Raw genomic sequence first — 17,563 nt, 5'->3', positions numbered from 1 at the left:
CTCGTACATGTTCTTGTCCATTTTGGTGACCTGCCATCTGTTCATGTGCATTCATGGTTTTAAATGCAGCCACGTCCACAGACTCCCTCACAGCCTACAATCATGCACAAGCGCTGGTTGAGGTTCCCTGATCCCTCCATTAGTCAATCGATCACATGAATCACTTGTCAATGTTGCCAATTAATCATTCAAGTCATCTGTTAAGTACAAATCCCAAACATTTGCTGGCTCCACGTTCTCCAAATGTTGGGATTTGCTTGGCTTTCCAAGCATAACAAACTGCATCTGTCACTTTCTACCCATAATCCCCCTTGTTTTGGGTTCATTTACTGTATGGCTGCTTTGGTTTGTTTTCTCGATTTCTGCTGCAGGACACTCGTTAGGTCTGATTTGTAAACTCTGACGGGTTTTATCAGCTCTGATATCGGCGGTGGTTGTGCATGAGGATAATTGAATTAGCGCGCATTATTCTAAGGCCATTTAGTAAATGTGACATTTAAGAGGGGAATTAAAATGCAAAGAGAACTCCAATTTTACAAAAATGGAAACTCCTGCAGAGGAGCAGCTCTCTGAGGTAATCTGAATATTGTATAAATGCCACATAACTGTAAATTTCCACATGTGAGATTTTTTTTTTTTTTTTCTCCCAGACTGATCAAAATTACATTGAAATGCTAAGTTAGTGCAGCTCTTCCTCCTCAGTTCAAATTTTAATGCCTTCTCAGTGTGATTCATGGCTAATTTGAGACAAGACTGCATGATTAACGCACATGAATGTTTAATGTGTTAAACTGTGCTCTGGGCGGCTCGCAGCGGGACTGAAAGTTACGTGTTCGGGCTAATGATCCTTTGACTTCAGCAGAAATTGGTTCGGGTCCAGCTGAACATGCTGGAAGATTTATCAAAAACATATATGTCATTTACAGCCAGGAATGTTTAACCAACTGAAATGTGCACTCTTAACATAACAGTACATGCTACCACACACTTTATACACTTTATAAGAGAATAACGTGACATTTAGGAAACAAGGGTGGAACAAGTCCTTCTTGATTTGATGGAGAAAAAAAAATGCAGGAACGTGTTTTATATGTATTTTATAGTCTTGAAATGGGAAATAAGTCCATATACAGAGCTGGAAAAGCTTATTTTCTACTGCTGCACACTTCAATCATTTCAAGCAAACAGGTGATTGAGTGGCGGGTATCCGTTCATCCTGCAGGTTGGATGAATTTTATCGTACGTTGTTTTCCAGAAGCTGCTTTGGGTCCAGAAGGTTGATGGACCCTTAGTGCAGAAACTATTAGGTGATGGTAATTTTTGATTAGTTATGCTTTAATCTAGAAAAAAATGATTTTTTTTTAGTAATGTTGCAACTAGTAGACGCCTTATTTTGCCATTTAGACATAATAGTGACATTTTGCGAGGCAACCAGTGTCTTAACTTTAACTAGCTGGTAGAAATACTCAACATGTACCACTAGTGAACCCTTTAAAGGTTCCACATTAGCATGCTAGCATGTTAGCATGTTTTCATTATTTACTCATTACGTCTGAGACATCACATCTTATCGTTTGTTGGTTGCACTGGTTGCATTTTCCCACTTTTTTTTTTCACCTCAGTCCAAACACTTGCAAAGTTTGGTAATTTTATATTAAATTTTATGATATGTATGATGTTGGGAACACAAATCCCAATGTTTTCACTGATCTCCAAGTGTTCTGGGGCAAAACATGCAGTCCTGTGTTGGTGAAAGAGTGTGAACAGGTGAATGGAAGTCAAAAACAGGAACGTACATTGTCGTTCAACGTAAAAAAAAAAAAAAAAAGGGCTATATATATATATATATGAAGACTGCATCTTCTCACTACCTACGGGATAAATGTATTACGTTATGCAAGTATTTTCATAGGCTAAACATTACTTAATACTTGAGAAAAAGCCAACTCACTAGCTTCTTTTCAGAGCTCTGAACCACATCTTGCAGTCGTCATCAGCAGATTGACTCTGATCTGCAGTCATGGTGGTTATCAGCATTATATCAAGCTGTGATGCTTTTGCCCTTTTTTGGTATTTCCATGTTGCAAATTATTCTGCTTTATTGCCACCATATACAATATGCCAATACTGACATACCTGCAACTCTTTGTGGGGGAGAACTTTAGAGTTCCTTCTTATAATATCACCGGTGTTGGTTATGAGCTCATCAGTCAAACTCGACAGTTGGGGGACGTTTGTGCACAATGATCTTATGGACGTATCACAGTTAATGTGACAGAAACTCAGTGTGTTGGCGTTTGAAATGTCAGTGTGTTTGCTATGACGAGGCTCTACTCTTGTGTTTTTTGACACTTGTATTTGTGTCCTGTCTTATTTTCTTTCCCTTCTTGTGTTCTCTCCAGGTCTCTCGGCCTCGGCCTCCCTGGTCTCGCTGGCCTGGATGATCGCCTCCTACCAGAAGGTCCTCCGAGACTCCCGCGACGACAAGCTGCCCATGTCCTACAAGGCCGTGATCGCCCAGATGCTGTGGCACTTCTTCACCATCGGGGCAAGGACCGTGGCCTTCGCCCTGTTCGCCTCCGTCTTCCAGCTCTACTTTGGCATTTTCATCGTCAGCCACTGGTTGGTCCTGAAGGGTCACATACATCCATTAGTCCATGTTTTACTGCCACAGAGGAGACATTAATCTCCTGTTCATGTTTCGTGGTGTCTCATCTCCAGCGTCCGTGAAAGCTACATGACTTCGCCTGGTTAATTAGTTTAGAAACACAGAGCTGCAACCACAGTAATAAATAACAACGTCGAGGCACTAAAACGTGATTGATAACGGATGTAAAACACCACCTGCACAAGTCTGCCTTTATGCAGACGATATGATTGTTTATCTCATTGATTACGACTCTCAATCTGTACACAAGAGCACTCCAAAATCAACATCTTTTTGCTAATTTAGGATGTAAATACTCTCTAAAAACATGCATTTTTTCCCTAAATCTAACTTTAACTCTTTAACACTTTAACATACAAATACTACACTGTTCAAAAAAATACTCCATTACAAGTAAAACTCCTGATATTTGTAATGTAAGTAGAATCAGGAAAATGTACACAAATCATTAGACTTAGACGTACAAAAACTTTAATAATCCACAAAAGAAATTGCTTTGTCACAGTAGCAAGCGTACAAAATAAGTAATTATACAAAAAAGTAAGCAGGAAAAAAGGAATACAATACAAAAAGTTCAATACAAAAATTTCTACATGTACAATTTTATCTTTTTTTCCCAAGTAAGTAAAGACAATCTAAAAAAAAAAAGAAAATAAATGATACTGTGAACACACAAAAATATGAATATAAATATAAAAATAAAAATATACGTATGAGAAAATAACACTGACTATTATTAATGATGTAGTTGATTGAGGTATTTTGTACATGGCCCTAAAACTGAGCATTTGACCCTTGTGGCATGTTTTTAAATGGTTATGTCTCATCTAGTAATCAGCACTTAATTAATTCTGTGTTAGTCACCTTGTATGTTAGCAGCAGGTGCACAAGAACTAATCCAGCTGAATGTGGCATTTCTCTGCACAGTAAACAGCTTTCTTATGTAAACTCAACTACGTCCTCTCATACCATGGACCTTTTAATCAGCTCATTTTTGCTAATTAAATCACAACAAACGGCTTCCTCTGCACTTTACAGGTTCCTTCCCTCCCCCAAGGAGAGACATTTAGAAGTGGCTAATTTATAAATTCCCATCCACACTCGTTGTGATTATTTATAGGTTTAGCAAATTGGTGCTGAAGGAATGCGGCTTTCCGTGAACAGAAATTCAGTATTAATGTCTCATATCTGGTGCCAAGTGTCGTAATGTGGATTTGCTTAATTCTGCGTGCGTTTGCTGTGTTTTGAATGTTTTTACACGGAGTTTCCTTTCATACCCACACTGTTCATTTAAAAAAACTCTAAATAGAATGGATGGAATTACATAACTAATTATGTCATTGTGTTGGTGGAGGTGTTTTAAAAGACACTGCGCTACAAACTGAGAGATTTATGGAACATGTCTTGTATTGTCTCTTTATCTTTGCATCCACGTGTGCTTTCCGGTACTCAAAGCTGCTGTAATTGATTTTTTTGTGTGAAAACAATGTCATATTGTGAAAAGAGTCGCCCGTGGTGAATTATCTCCTGAGTCTGCAGCTCCTATCGGCTTTGCAGGGCTTTACCGTCGGTTTCAGCTCATTATCTAGCTGTCGGGTCCACAACTTTTACTGTTCCAGGCTCGCTGTTCAGCACTCCCGAGCTTTTTGGCCACGGCACAGATTTTCGACAGCTGTTTTGAGTGACAAAGCTCTAAAAATCCTCTATACACATCCTGCTCAGTGCCAAACAGCAGACATTCAAAGTTTGCAACCAGCTGGTGTATACAGCTGAAGAGCTAGTTGTGTCCCTCAGAAGTTGGTAAAGACTAAAAAGCGACCTATAACAGAGTGAACTTAACATGTCATATCGAAAAAGTGTTTTTTTAAGAGCTAAAAGCAACTAATTATGTGCTAACAAGTTGGTCGTATGAGCTTGCTGTCACTGTGGTGTTCACTAATTGTTTCTGCTGCCCCAAAGTGGTCAAAAAAGCAGTTAATTCAGATATTTCTGGCAGATTGCTTACTTGTATCGTCAAGCTACAGGAACTTGCAAATCAGCTTGATGTGTGGGGTTTAGCATGCTGTTATTGACAGCTAATACAGGGACTTTATTAAGCCAATAGATTGTAATCCATCACTTTCTACCCCATTAACATTTTGACAATTTTTACATCTGAATTTGACGGTTTTAGAAGTAGAAGTTGAAATTATAGCTTTCTGTGGTGCCAAAGGGAAGGTTAAAGGTACAGTAGAGGTATAAAGTTTAGCCCCTTGGAAGCATGAACTACAAGAGAAGTAAAGTTAAGTGGTACTGGACGGTTTCACAATCAAAAATGTTCTTCGTTTTGAGAACTCTGAAGATCGACCAACAATGTGGCCGATGCAAAAATGCAGCATGAAGCCACTTGTATTATTTGCAACACAAATCTTCATATATAGTGGAATATAAAAGCCAAGCCGGTAAAGCTCTGGGCTGAACAAATAACAATTTTTACTTCCTACTTACTCCTGAGCCAACTGTGCAATAACAATGTTGTTCTCATTGTATTGAAACGTGGTATGAAGTGGAAGGTTTTTAGCTGTAGTAATAGCATTGATTTTGGAAGTAGTATTGGCAGTGTTTAAAAAAAAAAAAAAAAACCCTTCTCAATAGAAACTTGATCTTTAAAGTTGTGTAAGTTGCTAAATTTGTACCATCAGCTGTCAACAGGAGTGGTTCTGCTGTTACGATCTGTGTTGTTTTTCTGTCTTTCAGGTGTGTCATGACCTTCTGGATTATCCAAGGCGAGACCGACTTCTGCATGTCCAAGTGGGAGGAGATCATCTACAACATGGTGGTGGGTATCATCTACATCTTCTGCTGGTTCAACGTCAAGGAGGGCCCTAGCCGCTTCCGCATGACCGTCTACTACTCTGTGACGCTGGCCGAGAACGTGGCGCTGACCGCCGCCTGGTACACCTACCGCGGACCGCACACCTCCGACTCCTACGCCCTGGTGGTGGTGTGCCTGGTGGCCTGCAGCTTTGCCCTGGGAACCTTCTTCATGCTGGTGTACTACTGCTGGCTCCACCCCGACGGGCCCGTCCTCGGTTCGCAGTGGGGCGGATGCGTGGACGAGGGCGTGGTGGGTTCAGGAGGGGTGGCGGGAGTGATTGACGCTTGCCTTACTCCATCCCAAGGGTCCCAAACGGACATGGTCATTACCAGTCCTCCGAGGACTCTGCCCAGGACTAAAGACACGGGGGAGCCGGTTCCCGGGGAGCGAGACAGGGACAGTTGCCTGCCCGTCTTCCAGGTCCGTCCCTCCCCGTCCTCCTCTCCTGCACTCCTGCACAGGACCTCCTCCTCATCTCGTGCACAGGAGGGCCCTGTGATCCGGATTGACCTCCCGAGAAAGAGATACCCGGCCTGGGATGCACACTTTATCGATCGGCGCCTCCGCAAGACCATCCTGCTTCTGGAGACCACATCAGCCGTCAGTCCCAGGATACAGTACAGGAGTAGCATGATGGGCAGCAAAGAGGTGTTAGAATATGAGACAACTGTTTAAGCCAACAGGGGCTCTTAACTTTAAAAGTGCAGTCTGGGACCAAGGCTCAGCCGGAGATCAGTTCTCATCCCAGGACTACCTTCGCCAGGAGAAGCATGAAAAGAAGACACCGAGTGTCGGGCAACTCTTTTAAAGAAAAGACGTTGTCAAAACTTGATTGTAAAATGTGAAGCGCAATCTGGGACCAAAGCAGTCCGGGAGTAAGTAGCATGAATGAGCCGTGGGAAGCTAACGGAGTAATACAGAACTGGGATAATCTTCTTTTTCTTTTGTAAAAGCTTGGAGGTGAGCAAACTAATCTCTCATCCTGGGACCAAGGAGTGCTGGATCTTGTTTCATCCTGCACGGTCAGTACAAGAAGTAAAAGGATTTGAGAGAAATTAAGTTGTGGAGTTTGAGATCTTTGAGAAACAGCCTGCTGCATGAACTTGAGCCTCGGACCCCAGAGACACAACAGAGACTTGCCGATTAAGAAACTGGTGGCTAGAGTATGCATGGGACATGCAATCGTTTTGGTTTGGTAGCAAAGCTAGACACTAACATAAAATGGGGCCTCATTAACCAAATGCTCAAGAGATTTGTCAGTCAAAAGATGCCTATACGTGTGTTATAATACAGACAGCTTACTTTGCAACCGAATTCAACCCAGGTTTAGCCAAGACACCCAGATCATTTTTTTGAACTTCCAAAGTGAGAATTTACTCGGCATTTGTCATATTGTGAGAAATAGTGACTTTCAAAGAATATACGTACAAGTAACAGATGCTAATTATTTTGTTGTTGTTTTTTAAGCTTCCAAAAGGTTGCATGTCCCTCACAACCATTTGGTGACCATCCTCTAAGCATTCTGTCAGTGGTGTCACAGAGAAATGTAGTCTTGCCCACTGGGCTCCAGTCTCACGAGACCAAGAGGATCCATCCAATGCAGGCTCACATGTCAGTGTAGGTCCAATTGGTTTATGAAATTAAGGCCTGAGATACCAGTCACCCATCCATATGTGCTACAAAAGCAGCCATTGTAAAAGTCTCACTGTTACCGCCAACCTGAGGAAGGACTTGTTTGGGGAAAAATAAAAAAAATAAAAAATCAGTCAGGACGAGGATGTAAGGTGAGCAACTTCTGCAATGGCTACCACCATATGGCATGCTGTAAGTCACCACAAATAGGCCTGTGATGTACAGATGTCAGATATAAGCTGTTATAATAAGCTGTAGTTAGTTGATGAATGACTTTTGAGTGAAGAAGCTTCATTTACTCGCAAGAGTCTAAATGTCGTCCAAAGTTGTCCACTTTTTTTGGAATTCATAACATGTAGGGCGTGAAGGGCGTCATGAGCAGCCTCATTAAGCTACGAAAACATTTTCCAGGGTTTGTTTTTTTGGAGAACGGTAGCTGTGGAGAAATGTTTATCAGTTGGAGATTTTAGGAAAGGTCTGCTGAAATTTATTTGTGAATACTAAAAAGAGAGACTAATGCTAATCCAGTTTTAATGAAGAACACTTACACTTCAGTTCCTTACAAGTATTACAAACAGGTTCCAGAAGCTTTGCAAGAAAGGTTCAGGAGGAAGAACATACAGCTGTGAGAAAATGGCTTCACCTTTCATTGGGACAGCTGAGACTTCCTAATGAAGCAGTTTTTGGCTGAGAAACGCATCGCAGTACTTGAAAACCTCAAAGGAAGCTATTTCATGTCTGCTCCAAAAGTGAAGAATGAAATCAAGAGATTCAGGTTTGTTTGTTATTTCCAGACATAAAATGTCGTTTCTCACGACCTCAGGTGCTAACACAAGAACACACACACAACAAATACACAATAAGATATGTAGTGAAAGTGTAGGATTCACAGCAGCCAACACCAGTGTCACAACTGTTTGTGACAAATAAAAGCCTTGAATCTTGAGAATTGTGGAATTTGGGTATAAAAGTATACAAACAATACTGTACAACTGAATTCTAAATTCTGAAAGAATATCAACAATCTACTACCTAACCAGTGGCCTGTGTGTACTCGTACATAACATAAATGGGATGCATATATAATGGTGCAATGTCAAGTGTTAAAGAAAGAAAAATCACAGATGGATCTTTGGAGGGAACTAATTAAACAAGACTTACTGGAAGACTAGAGCGAGTGTAGCTGCAGGAGGTGAATATATTGAAGTTTTCTTCATTGAAACTGAATTACAGCATTAGTCTCATTATTTAATAGCTGCGCCTTGTTTGCTCAAAGCAAATTGATAAATAAAAAAAAAAAAAGTTAAAGATGCAAAGCACCAACAGCTGTTACAAGTAGGACGTGAATGACGTAGGGTTTGAACTTCCTGAAAAGTGGTTTTGTGTACCACATGCATTTTCGACATTTTTCTCCACCGCTCTTGCCAAAAAAAAGTGTCCAAAAATAAATCAAAAGTGGCCACATGTAGGCCTTTTAATGTACAAAATATTCTGCCAGATTTGAACTTATAATAATAGCTGATGCCGTAGCTAGACTGAATTAAACAGAGAAGCAAAAGTGGTAGGAGCTGATGAAAAATCCTCTTTGCACCTTTAAACTGCCGACGCGATGCCCTGCAGCAACGACGAGCAACGTGAGCAGAGCTGATCAGTAAACAGCTTCAGAGGTCGGAGTTTAAACGCAGCAGCTCCCAGGTGCCAACGAGTGCTACTATCAATTAAAAGCCGCTCGGTGCTTAAGAAGTCAAGCGCGGTCAGCAAACACCGTCTGAAGGAAGAACAGTTTAAAAAAAAAAAGAAAGAAAAACACCGCTAGCATCAAAGCTAGCTTCTGTCCGCTCTCATATAGCACAACAGATTTCTCTTCAGCAGCCTCTCTTTGAAGTTCTTTTCAAAGCCGGTTTTCTTTAAAAGCTTTAGGGTTCGTCTGTGCGTTTAAGGCTGTTACAAAGAAGGAGTTCTTTATGTCCGTCCAAAAACACCGAAGCCAAGGTTGTGAATTCATATAAAGATGGCAAAAGGTGTATAGCGTCGCTCTAAAAAAAACGCTGAGTTGTGAGACTCAGACACGTCTTAAAAACACTTTGAACAATGCCTTCGGGATACTGAGCAAAGATAAAGACTAAGTTTATGACAGCAGTTTAACTGGTTTGTTAATCTCAGTAGAAGGAAAGGGAACATCTTGATGTTGCAGCTCGAAACGCATTTAGCAGAGACCAGTGCTAATGACACGAGCACACAAGCCAACATATGAGACCATTATAATGTAATTACTACCTAAATTAAACAGCTATGAACTTGTTTAAAAATGTTCAGTTCATGAATGCTCAGCTGATCTGACGGCCTGTTTGTAGCTGTCGTATCGGATGCGTTGTTAATGATCATTTCTATGCTGATGATGCTGGCGTTTACTCTGAGGTGTTGAGGGGACTTGCATTGGAACAGTTTCTGCTCTGTTGCGTACTTCAGGCCAACTGGTACAGAAAATCAGAAGAGCAGCTTAGATGCTTACTTTTTAACAATGCAATCGTAGCCAAGCAAACTTTGGCTCTACCCATCCACTCGGAGGCTAATCAGGGCATAATACCACCTGAGTGACAACAGGGCTGGAGCACACTGCTTGCTTCACAGCCTTTCATCGTTCAAAGAGACTTTCAGCACTACTTTGTCTTCATCAGAGTCAAAGTTCTGTCAAAACGTACGTCTGTTTGAACAATAAGAGGCTGTGAATCAGGCAGTGTGCTCCAACGACCTTTACGTTCTCTGGAAACTCCGCGTCCTCGAGCTGAAAAGCTCCTGTTTCCGCTGCTAGAAGATCCACGGAGAACCCTGTTTATGCCTGAATACCACCTTCTAGAACTTACAATTACTTTGCATCGCTCAAATATTTGAGGTCAAGTTGGCGCTAGAGCGAGGCGTGAAGGATCGTTGACTGTGTTTACATGGACCTGGTTATGATCATGTTATGGAAGTATCCTGTTTTTCTGTTAGTACATCAAAACACCATATTCTGATTTCAGAAGCTAGGACAAACCCCTATCTCAGTTTCAAGACAACCTGATCATGCTGGCTTGAGTACCAGGTTTCTAACCGTTGCTGACCAGCTTCAGCCTTGTGACAAAACAGAAACATAAACTACCTGGATTTCTTCATAAAGTGGCTCATGGCCTTTTCCAGTGTACTGCTACTGTGCTGTTGTGAACCTCAGACTGTTTAGAAATCAACAGTATTTCCTGCAGCTGCCTAGTTCGTGCAACATTATGACCACTCCCATCGGTAACGAATCTGGTGATCATATCGTTGGTTCCATGGTTTCATAAAAGGTTCAACACAGCCGGTAAAAGGATGCAATTTACGTGTGGACTATTTACCATTCACCACTTTCAGCCCGACATCTCTGAAAACTCGCTGTTATCCTCTGTTCCTGCTAGCCTCACTATAAGCCAAAGGGGCCTCAACAACCACCGTCAAATTAAAGCTACGCTAACGTTAGGAATTGTTGATTAAATTCTGAACATCACAGGTGTAATCAGTCACCAGACACTAGTACATATCACGTACATGTGGGTATGAATAACCTGCTAATTTATAACGAGGATGTAAACACAGTCGATGAACTCTTGTGTAAATTTCAAGACAGCTGGGACGGGAGTGTTGACTTGCTCTGAATCAGAGTTTTCACTGCTGTCAATCGAGAAAAACTTGGACGTCACATAAATGCAGGTCATGATTTTGGACACATTCCGTGAGTTTGTCTTCAGGTCTTTGCGCTGCTGCTGCTGTCGTCTGTCGAGTCTGCTGCTGCCTGTATTTCACTCACCGATGCGTCCGTTTGCATCTTGCAGATGTTTTGCCTGATTCCTGAGAATGTCGGACAGCCGGCGCCTTTAGGGATCGTAGGCGATGCGAGGTAACCATCTAGTATGCAACTTTTAAAAACAAGTACGAAAGTGCTCCGATGCTAACAAGGTTGGTGGATGTTTGTCCTGCTTTGATGGTCGTTGGTGGTGCGGATAATTCAGGAATGCAAATAATTTTTAAAAAACACGTCTACTGCTAATAACTTGGTAAAATACGGTCTTGCTGTCCGGACGGTGTTGTGTCCTACCCGAACTCGTGGATGTCGGTCCAGTCGCGGCGATGTTAATGGTGCTGAAAACAATGACTCACACGCGATCATGTCACGTCCAACATGATGGGCTAATGTACAGATGATGCGTACGTCAAAACCGCCCAATCGGGTGGGCCGGGGCGGGGGAGGGGAGGGGCGAGGTTTCGCTTGCTCTGATTGGGTGATGAACCAGTCCGTTGTTGTCGAGGTAAAATAACAGTTAGTAGTGGTGCGCTGATTATATATCGACTTGAACAAAAACATGTTTAACAGTAAACAGTGAGTTTAAGAAAAAAAAAAAACTCAAATCATCTTTTATTAATTAATGCAAGTATTTATGTTTATTTATTTTTGTATTTGTTTTATATCTATTTATCTATTGTTTACTCACTCGGTGGCCATGTCTTTGGTATGACTCTTATATTAAGATGTAAAAACTGAAAATAGATTTTTTTTTACTCATTCTATATATCTGTATATACCAGAGTGACGCTATTCTAGGACGTGCGTGTATGAGTACGTGTGCTTTGGTTCGTATGTATGTATCGTATGTACAGTATGTATGTAAGGGTGTGCTCTAAGTTTTTTTGATAATGCTGCTTAAACATCCTCTGAGTGACCGAAGCAGAAAAATACAACCAGTGGTGAAAATATCTATGACGATGTTAAAAAAAAAAAAGAAAAAAGAACTCAACAAAGCTGTGCTGATAACTGTAGATGGGAACAATACTGTAGTAAACATGGCTGACCAGCCGTCAAAATAAAACCCCGGATGTGTCCGTGTCTTCTTTGATGCCGTGAGGGTCGGAAATTATTCAGGATATTGTGACAAACGAACATTTTTCACTGTTTGGGGCTGCGTTTGAGATTTTTTTTCAAATACCGTCTAAAGTACAAATACAACACTCTGGTTCATATATATACAGTCGTGACTCGATAATCTGACNACAATGAGCCCAAACACACATCAAAGTGGTGAAGAAATGGTTCCATCAGGCTGGAATGAAGGTTCTAGACTGGTCTCCCCAAAGTCCTGACTGGAACCATCCAGAACCTGTGGACTGATGAAGGAACAAGTCAGAAAGACGACACGTTTAGTTGTACTGCAGCGATTCTGTCCAGAGGAGTCAGAGATGGACCAGAAGCTGGTGGACGGAACCAGAAGTAAGTAGTTGAGGTGAAAATGACTTTTAACCAAATTATATTAGAATTGAAATAGAAATCTAGACAAGAACCAAAGTATGTGAATGTTTTTAGTGACAAAGACTCAAAGAGTTTTAGGAGTCACTGGAAACCCAAGACTGGTCTTTACCAGTGGATGGAAACTTTTGTTCACGACTTTACGTCATCAAGTCCAGCGTTGAAACGTTTTGATCAGCGCTCGTTTTTACTTCACTAACCACAAATGCAACCTGCAGAATGACAATAAGGCTCATTTAACAGATAAATCTATTTGTTTTAGTTGCAGAGAGAGCGGCTGAAAGTCGCTAAAACATCGAGCAGCGAAGTCGTGGACGAACGAAACTAACAATCGACGCATTTTAGCAAATTTAGATTTTATTGCCAACAGACTGCAGTGAGCTGCAATGTGCTGACTGCATGTTATCAGGATGTTATCAGGCCCTGGTGGAGTTTCCTCTCGGACAGGAAGTGGGCTTCCTCCGCTTCCTGTGTGTGTGTGTGTGTGTGTGTGTGTGTGTGTGTGTGTGTGTGTGTGTGTGTGTGTGTGTGGTCTCAGAAGAACAATCAGCGCAGAAACAGAACAAGAATGAAGCAGCAGCCGAGATCGGAGCTAAAATAACCCGAGCGAGTCAGACGGGACGATGGAAAAATCAACCGAGAGTCGGACGCAGAGGCAACAGAGGACAGACTGAAACAGAAATTAGATCCAGGAGGAGCCTGACCGGGACCAGAACCCAACAGAACCACCACGGGACCAGAACAGAGGAACCAAGATGGACTATGAGCCGAAGAAATCCAAGAAGGTAAAGCTTCTGTTCTACATCTCATGTTCTCACCTCAGTCATCATCCGACCAGAAATGTAATATTTTCAGGAAGGAAACGTGTTGATGATGATAAAAATTAGCAGGAAATGTAGTTTTGGTTTCACTCTAACTGGGCCTTGACATGTTCTGCTCCACTGCAGCCCAAGTTCAGGCTTTATTTGTGTTAGCTGGATATAAATCAGAGATAATGTTCTTCTTCTGCTAAGTTCTGCTTCAGACCCGGTATTCACTCCCATAAAGGTTCAGGTCTGACGTGTCATTTCACTCATTTTCTGCTTAAAATGGACAAATCGCTGACCTCAGCGATAAGGAACAAGTTATTAAAATGGAGAGCTACGAAGAAAATCTAAAAATTTATAATGGCAAGAAGCATTATTTCTGCAAATGATGCAAGAGAGGAACGTTGGTGGAAAACTGTTGATGCTGTCAGTGATTATATTTATTTTTCCATTCGGTGACTCAGCTGCACATGAAGCTCTGAAACTCTAAGATTTATTCATTTTAAAACAATACTGTACAAGTGCACCGCCCCATAATGACGTAGACGTGGAGATAGCTTTTATTTATGGTCAAATCAAGGTGAAATTACTGGTATTGATTAAATATTCTCTGGGATAAATACCAAAAAATGAATGTATTTTGGAATCTGTGTTCTATTCGCTGCAAAAACCAAACCTGGCAGCAAATCAGGACCAAAAATAAAAGTACATGTGTGCATTTTCTGCTTTAGTAACTGAATAGATGTCTGGTTCCCGTGGCAACGTGACATCTACAGTTATCCTGCTGCAGCTGGACGGCTTCATTCCGTGTGATCGCTAAAGCACAGCTCAACAGGTTTGCAGATAAAACCATCAGAGATCAGGAGAAGAATCGATGAAAGAGAGATGATTTAAATCCGAAACTCTAAACAGAAACTTCTTTGGAGCAGGTTAGCTGTGTAGCATCAGTTACCGTGGTGATCTAGCTGTGCAACATCAGTTACCATGGTGATCTANTCAGTGGTGCGTCTATGGTCTGGTTTCATTACGTTTGGTTTACAAGTTTACAGCCTCACTTCACTGGTACACAAACGCATCATTTAGTCTGCACAGTTCAGATGAAGAAAAGAAAAGATGATCTGCATCACCATGAACCCAACAAGTCTGAATATCGGGATCCTATAGAATCATTCATGGTGTGATTTTACCAAAATAGTTAACATACTACTGAATAAAACCCTGCAAAAGTTCTATAAAGTCCTGCTTTACCTGACTGTAGTTCATATTAATGCTACACATGAAGGCTGCGATCAGGTGTTTTGGTGTTTCATGTCTCGTTGACCGGCCCATCACACCTGGTACTCTCATGTTCCTACCAGTTTGGAAATAATTCTGTTAAATAAAGTTCCCAGGGATGGGTTTCTGTTTTAATCGGAGACAGAGGACATCTGTACTGGTGTGTTCCAGGCCCTGATCTGAGTCACAACAGTTGATCAAAAAGTTCTGGGACTCTTCATCTGACGGCCGTTTTATTCGACTTTGTTTTCAGGAACTTCCTTCATGATTCTGTGTGATCTTGTGCATTTTATTTTCTTTTTTTGGCCGCTGGTAGGTTTGCATTTTCTTTCACAGAGTCCAACCTGGAGAAGAGAAACCAGAGAAGATCCAACGCTGGCGGGGTGGATCATCGCTGGAGACGAGTGGAGGGTCGGCAGCTACCATCAGGAGAAGAAACAGCAGCTTCACAGCATCCCAGCAGGAGCGCCGGGAGCATGCTGGTTGTCTTCCTCAACATTCATGCAGTTGTGCATGTGGGTCGGACTGTTGAGGCACTCGCCCTCCTCACCGGATTCCTCCCGCTTTCCCAGAAATCTAATGTCCGTCGAGAAGTCACCGATTTGATCCAGCTGAGGAGATTCTGCGCTCACTGCAGATGGGGTTTGATACGTTCACATGACGGATCTTACAGGAAGTGTTGCAGGAGCAGCGCCGCGCCAGGAGACGGCGGCCATATTTAAATCAGGTACTTTTTTAAAACACACTTTCATAATTTATTGATCAACCCTCGTGCAATTTGTAAGGTACTTTAAATACTTAGTGAGACTTTAATTTTCCTTTTCAGTCCATGAAATACTTCTTTACTGTTTGTGCTGCAGATTTAAACAACCACATCCATGTCGTACTGGTTTGTGGTGGTGGTGCTGTGGGACCAGTTTGACCTGCTCAGACATACTTGCTGCTCGTACACCTGCAGTAAATACTGTCTTTAAAACTTCTTAATTTTATGTATTTGAATCAGAACATCCTTATTTCAGCAGCTTCATCTCAGCGCTGCACAACAGCTGCTGAATTCTAATTTAAAACACAAAAACTGAAATAATTCATTGGAAAACAGACACATGAAGCTCAAACTCTGGACCGCTCGCCGGGTTTCCAGAAGGAGGCGGAGCTGAAGGCGAAGCTGGAGCTCCACCAACCTTCTTCCCCGAATCTTCCCGCCCAGTTTCTCCTCTTTCTCCTCCGTCTTTCCTCTCGAGGGCAACAACAAAATCTCTCCGTCGAACCGGCATGCTTTGATCTCGCCGTCTCTCACGTCAGCATCCCTCCATCCTGACGGCTTCTTGTTTATTTGGTCGACGTCTCCGGAGATCCAGCGACCAAACAGCGAGTCTTCCTCCTCCTCCTCCTCCTCCTCCTCGCTTTATCTTCTGGTCCAAACTGCTTGTTTGTTTCCTTCTTCCTCTTGTGTGTTTTCAGTCCAAATCCTTTCTCTGCTCGTTTCTTGTCATTTGTTGAGCAGAGAACAGAGAACGGACGGCGGTGAGCTTTCTTTGTGCTTTTTGTTCTTTTCATGTCGTCCTCATTGTTCAGCTGTTGTTTCTTCTTTTTCTTGTCATTTCACAAGTTTTGTTTTTTTTATTTATTCCTGTTCATGCATCCTTCTGCTTCACCGTCAGCGTTGTAAAATATCNTGGTGGCTGCTAAGGTGAGAATCCGTGTTTATTGTGCTAAAACTTGTAGATATGAAATAAAAGTTGGGATTAAGCAGGTTTAAATAGGAGCTGAGGAACCAATCGTCAACCAGCTTTGTATAACTGATCAACTATTGGTCCATCCAGCTGGACAGGAAATGGATTCAAAATATGTCTAAAATGACAAATCATGTCCAAAATGAGTTAAACAATGCCTCAAAACCTGTTGAAAATAATTGATGTTTGTCTAAAATGACCCGAAACTAGCTTCAAGTATGAACATGAGTGACTCAAACTTGCACAAAAATGACTTTAAAATTAGTCTAAAATAACCCAAAATGACTCAAACCATGTCCACCGTGAGTTATAAAATGTCCAAAGATTGTCCTGATTGACCTAAAAACTCAAAAACATCAGAGCCACGAGCAAAACTCACCAAAAGTCTTGTCCAAAATTACTTTAAAATTGTCCATAATGACTCAAAACAAGTCCAAAATTGATTAAAACAGGTTCAGAGTTACTCAAATGTGTCCAAAATAATAAAAACTTGTCCAAATGGTCCAAAATGACTTCAAACTAACTTCAAAGTGTGAACACGAGAGTCTTCATGCACTCAAAGTTCCATAAAATGTCTTGAACATCACTCTAAAATAAGTCAAGTCTTGCCCAAAAGCGGTAAAATAACTCAAAACGGAATCAAAATAACTCAAAATCTGTCGAAAATAATCAAAACTTGTCTAAAATGACTCCAAATCGGTTCAAAACGACTCGACACCAGCTTCATGTGTGAACACAGGAGCCTGAATGCAGTCAGACTTGCAGAAAATGACTTGAAAATGTGTGTAAGATCACTGAAAACATCTCCAAACTGGTCCACAGTGACTCAGAATGTGTCCTGCTGTTGGCTGCAGGAGTAAACACAAGAGCCTCCATGCACTTCCAGCGTCAGTGGAAAACTGATTGATGCTTATGTCCCCACAACAATAGGAAAATCTTTAATGTTAGCGGGTGGCTAACGTTACCATTAGCGCTGAGCTACTGGTTTTAAAACCGCAACGTCGTCGGACAAACTCACCAAACACAGGAGTTAAAAAGAAACGGAGGATTCAGAGATGTTTGTTTGTAGAATAACTGCTCGCACTTAGAAGTGATAGAAAGTCAGCGTGGCTCTGGGCTGCCAATCAGAGAGTCTTCTTCCTGAAGGGGGCGGGGCCAACAACAGCTCAGGTGTATTTAAAACTACCGATAGAAGACTGAAACCAGGAGTTACACAGTCATGGAGAGATTGAAAAAGTATGGGATCAATGTCAATGTTCATAATCAATAATCAATAATGCC

General features: G+C 41.6%; 2 protein-coding genes across 2 annotated transcripts in view; both read left to right on the top strand.

The window, feature by feature from the left end:
• The window catches only part of LOC103370115 (XK-related protein 7), a 95,287-nt gene extending 89,087 nt beyond the window's left edge, over nt 1-6,200 (top strand). The window contains exons 3-4 of the mRNA XM_008299036.1: nt 2,403-2,622; nt 5,405-6,200. Coding sequence (XP_008297258.1) covers nt 2,403-2,622; nt 5,405-6,200 — 1,016 coding nt within the window. The remainder of the gene's footprint in view (nt 1-2,402; nt 2,623-5,404) is intronic.
• A 6,976-nt stretch (nt 6,201-13,176) lies between these two features.
• Nucleotides 13,177-17,563, top strand: part of ccm2l (CCM2 like scaffold protein) — a 20,432-nt gene continuing 16,045 nt past the window's right edge. The window contains exon 1 of the mRNA XM_008299038.1: nt 13,177-13,253. Within this exon, the coding sequence (XP_008297260.1) occupies nt 13,224-13,253 (30 nt within the window). The 5' untranslated portion in view covers nt 13,177-13,223. The remainder of the gene's footprint in view (nt 13,254-17,563) is intronic.

Source organism: Stegastes partitus, unplaced genomic scaffold (assembly GCF_000690725.1).
Source record: "Stegastes partitus isolate 25-593 unplaced genomic scaffold, Stegastes_partitus-1.0.2 Scaffold1373, whole genome shotgun sequence".
In the NCBI taxonomy this organism is placed as follows: domain Eukaryota; kingdom Metazoa; phylum Chordata; class Actinopteri; family Pomacentridae; genus Stegastes; species Stegastes partitus.
The sequence above is the reverse complement of the archived record's forward strand: the minus strand, read 5'-3'. Positions and strand labels throughout refer to the sequence as shown.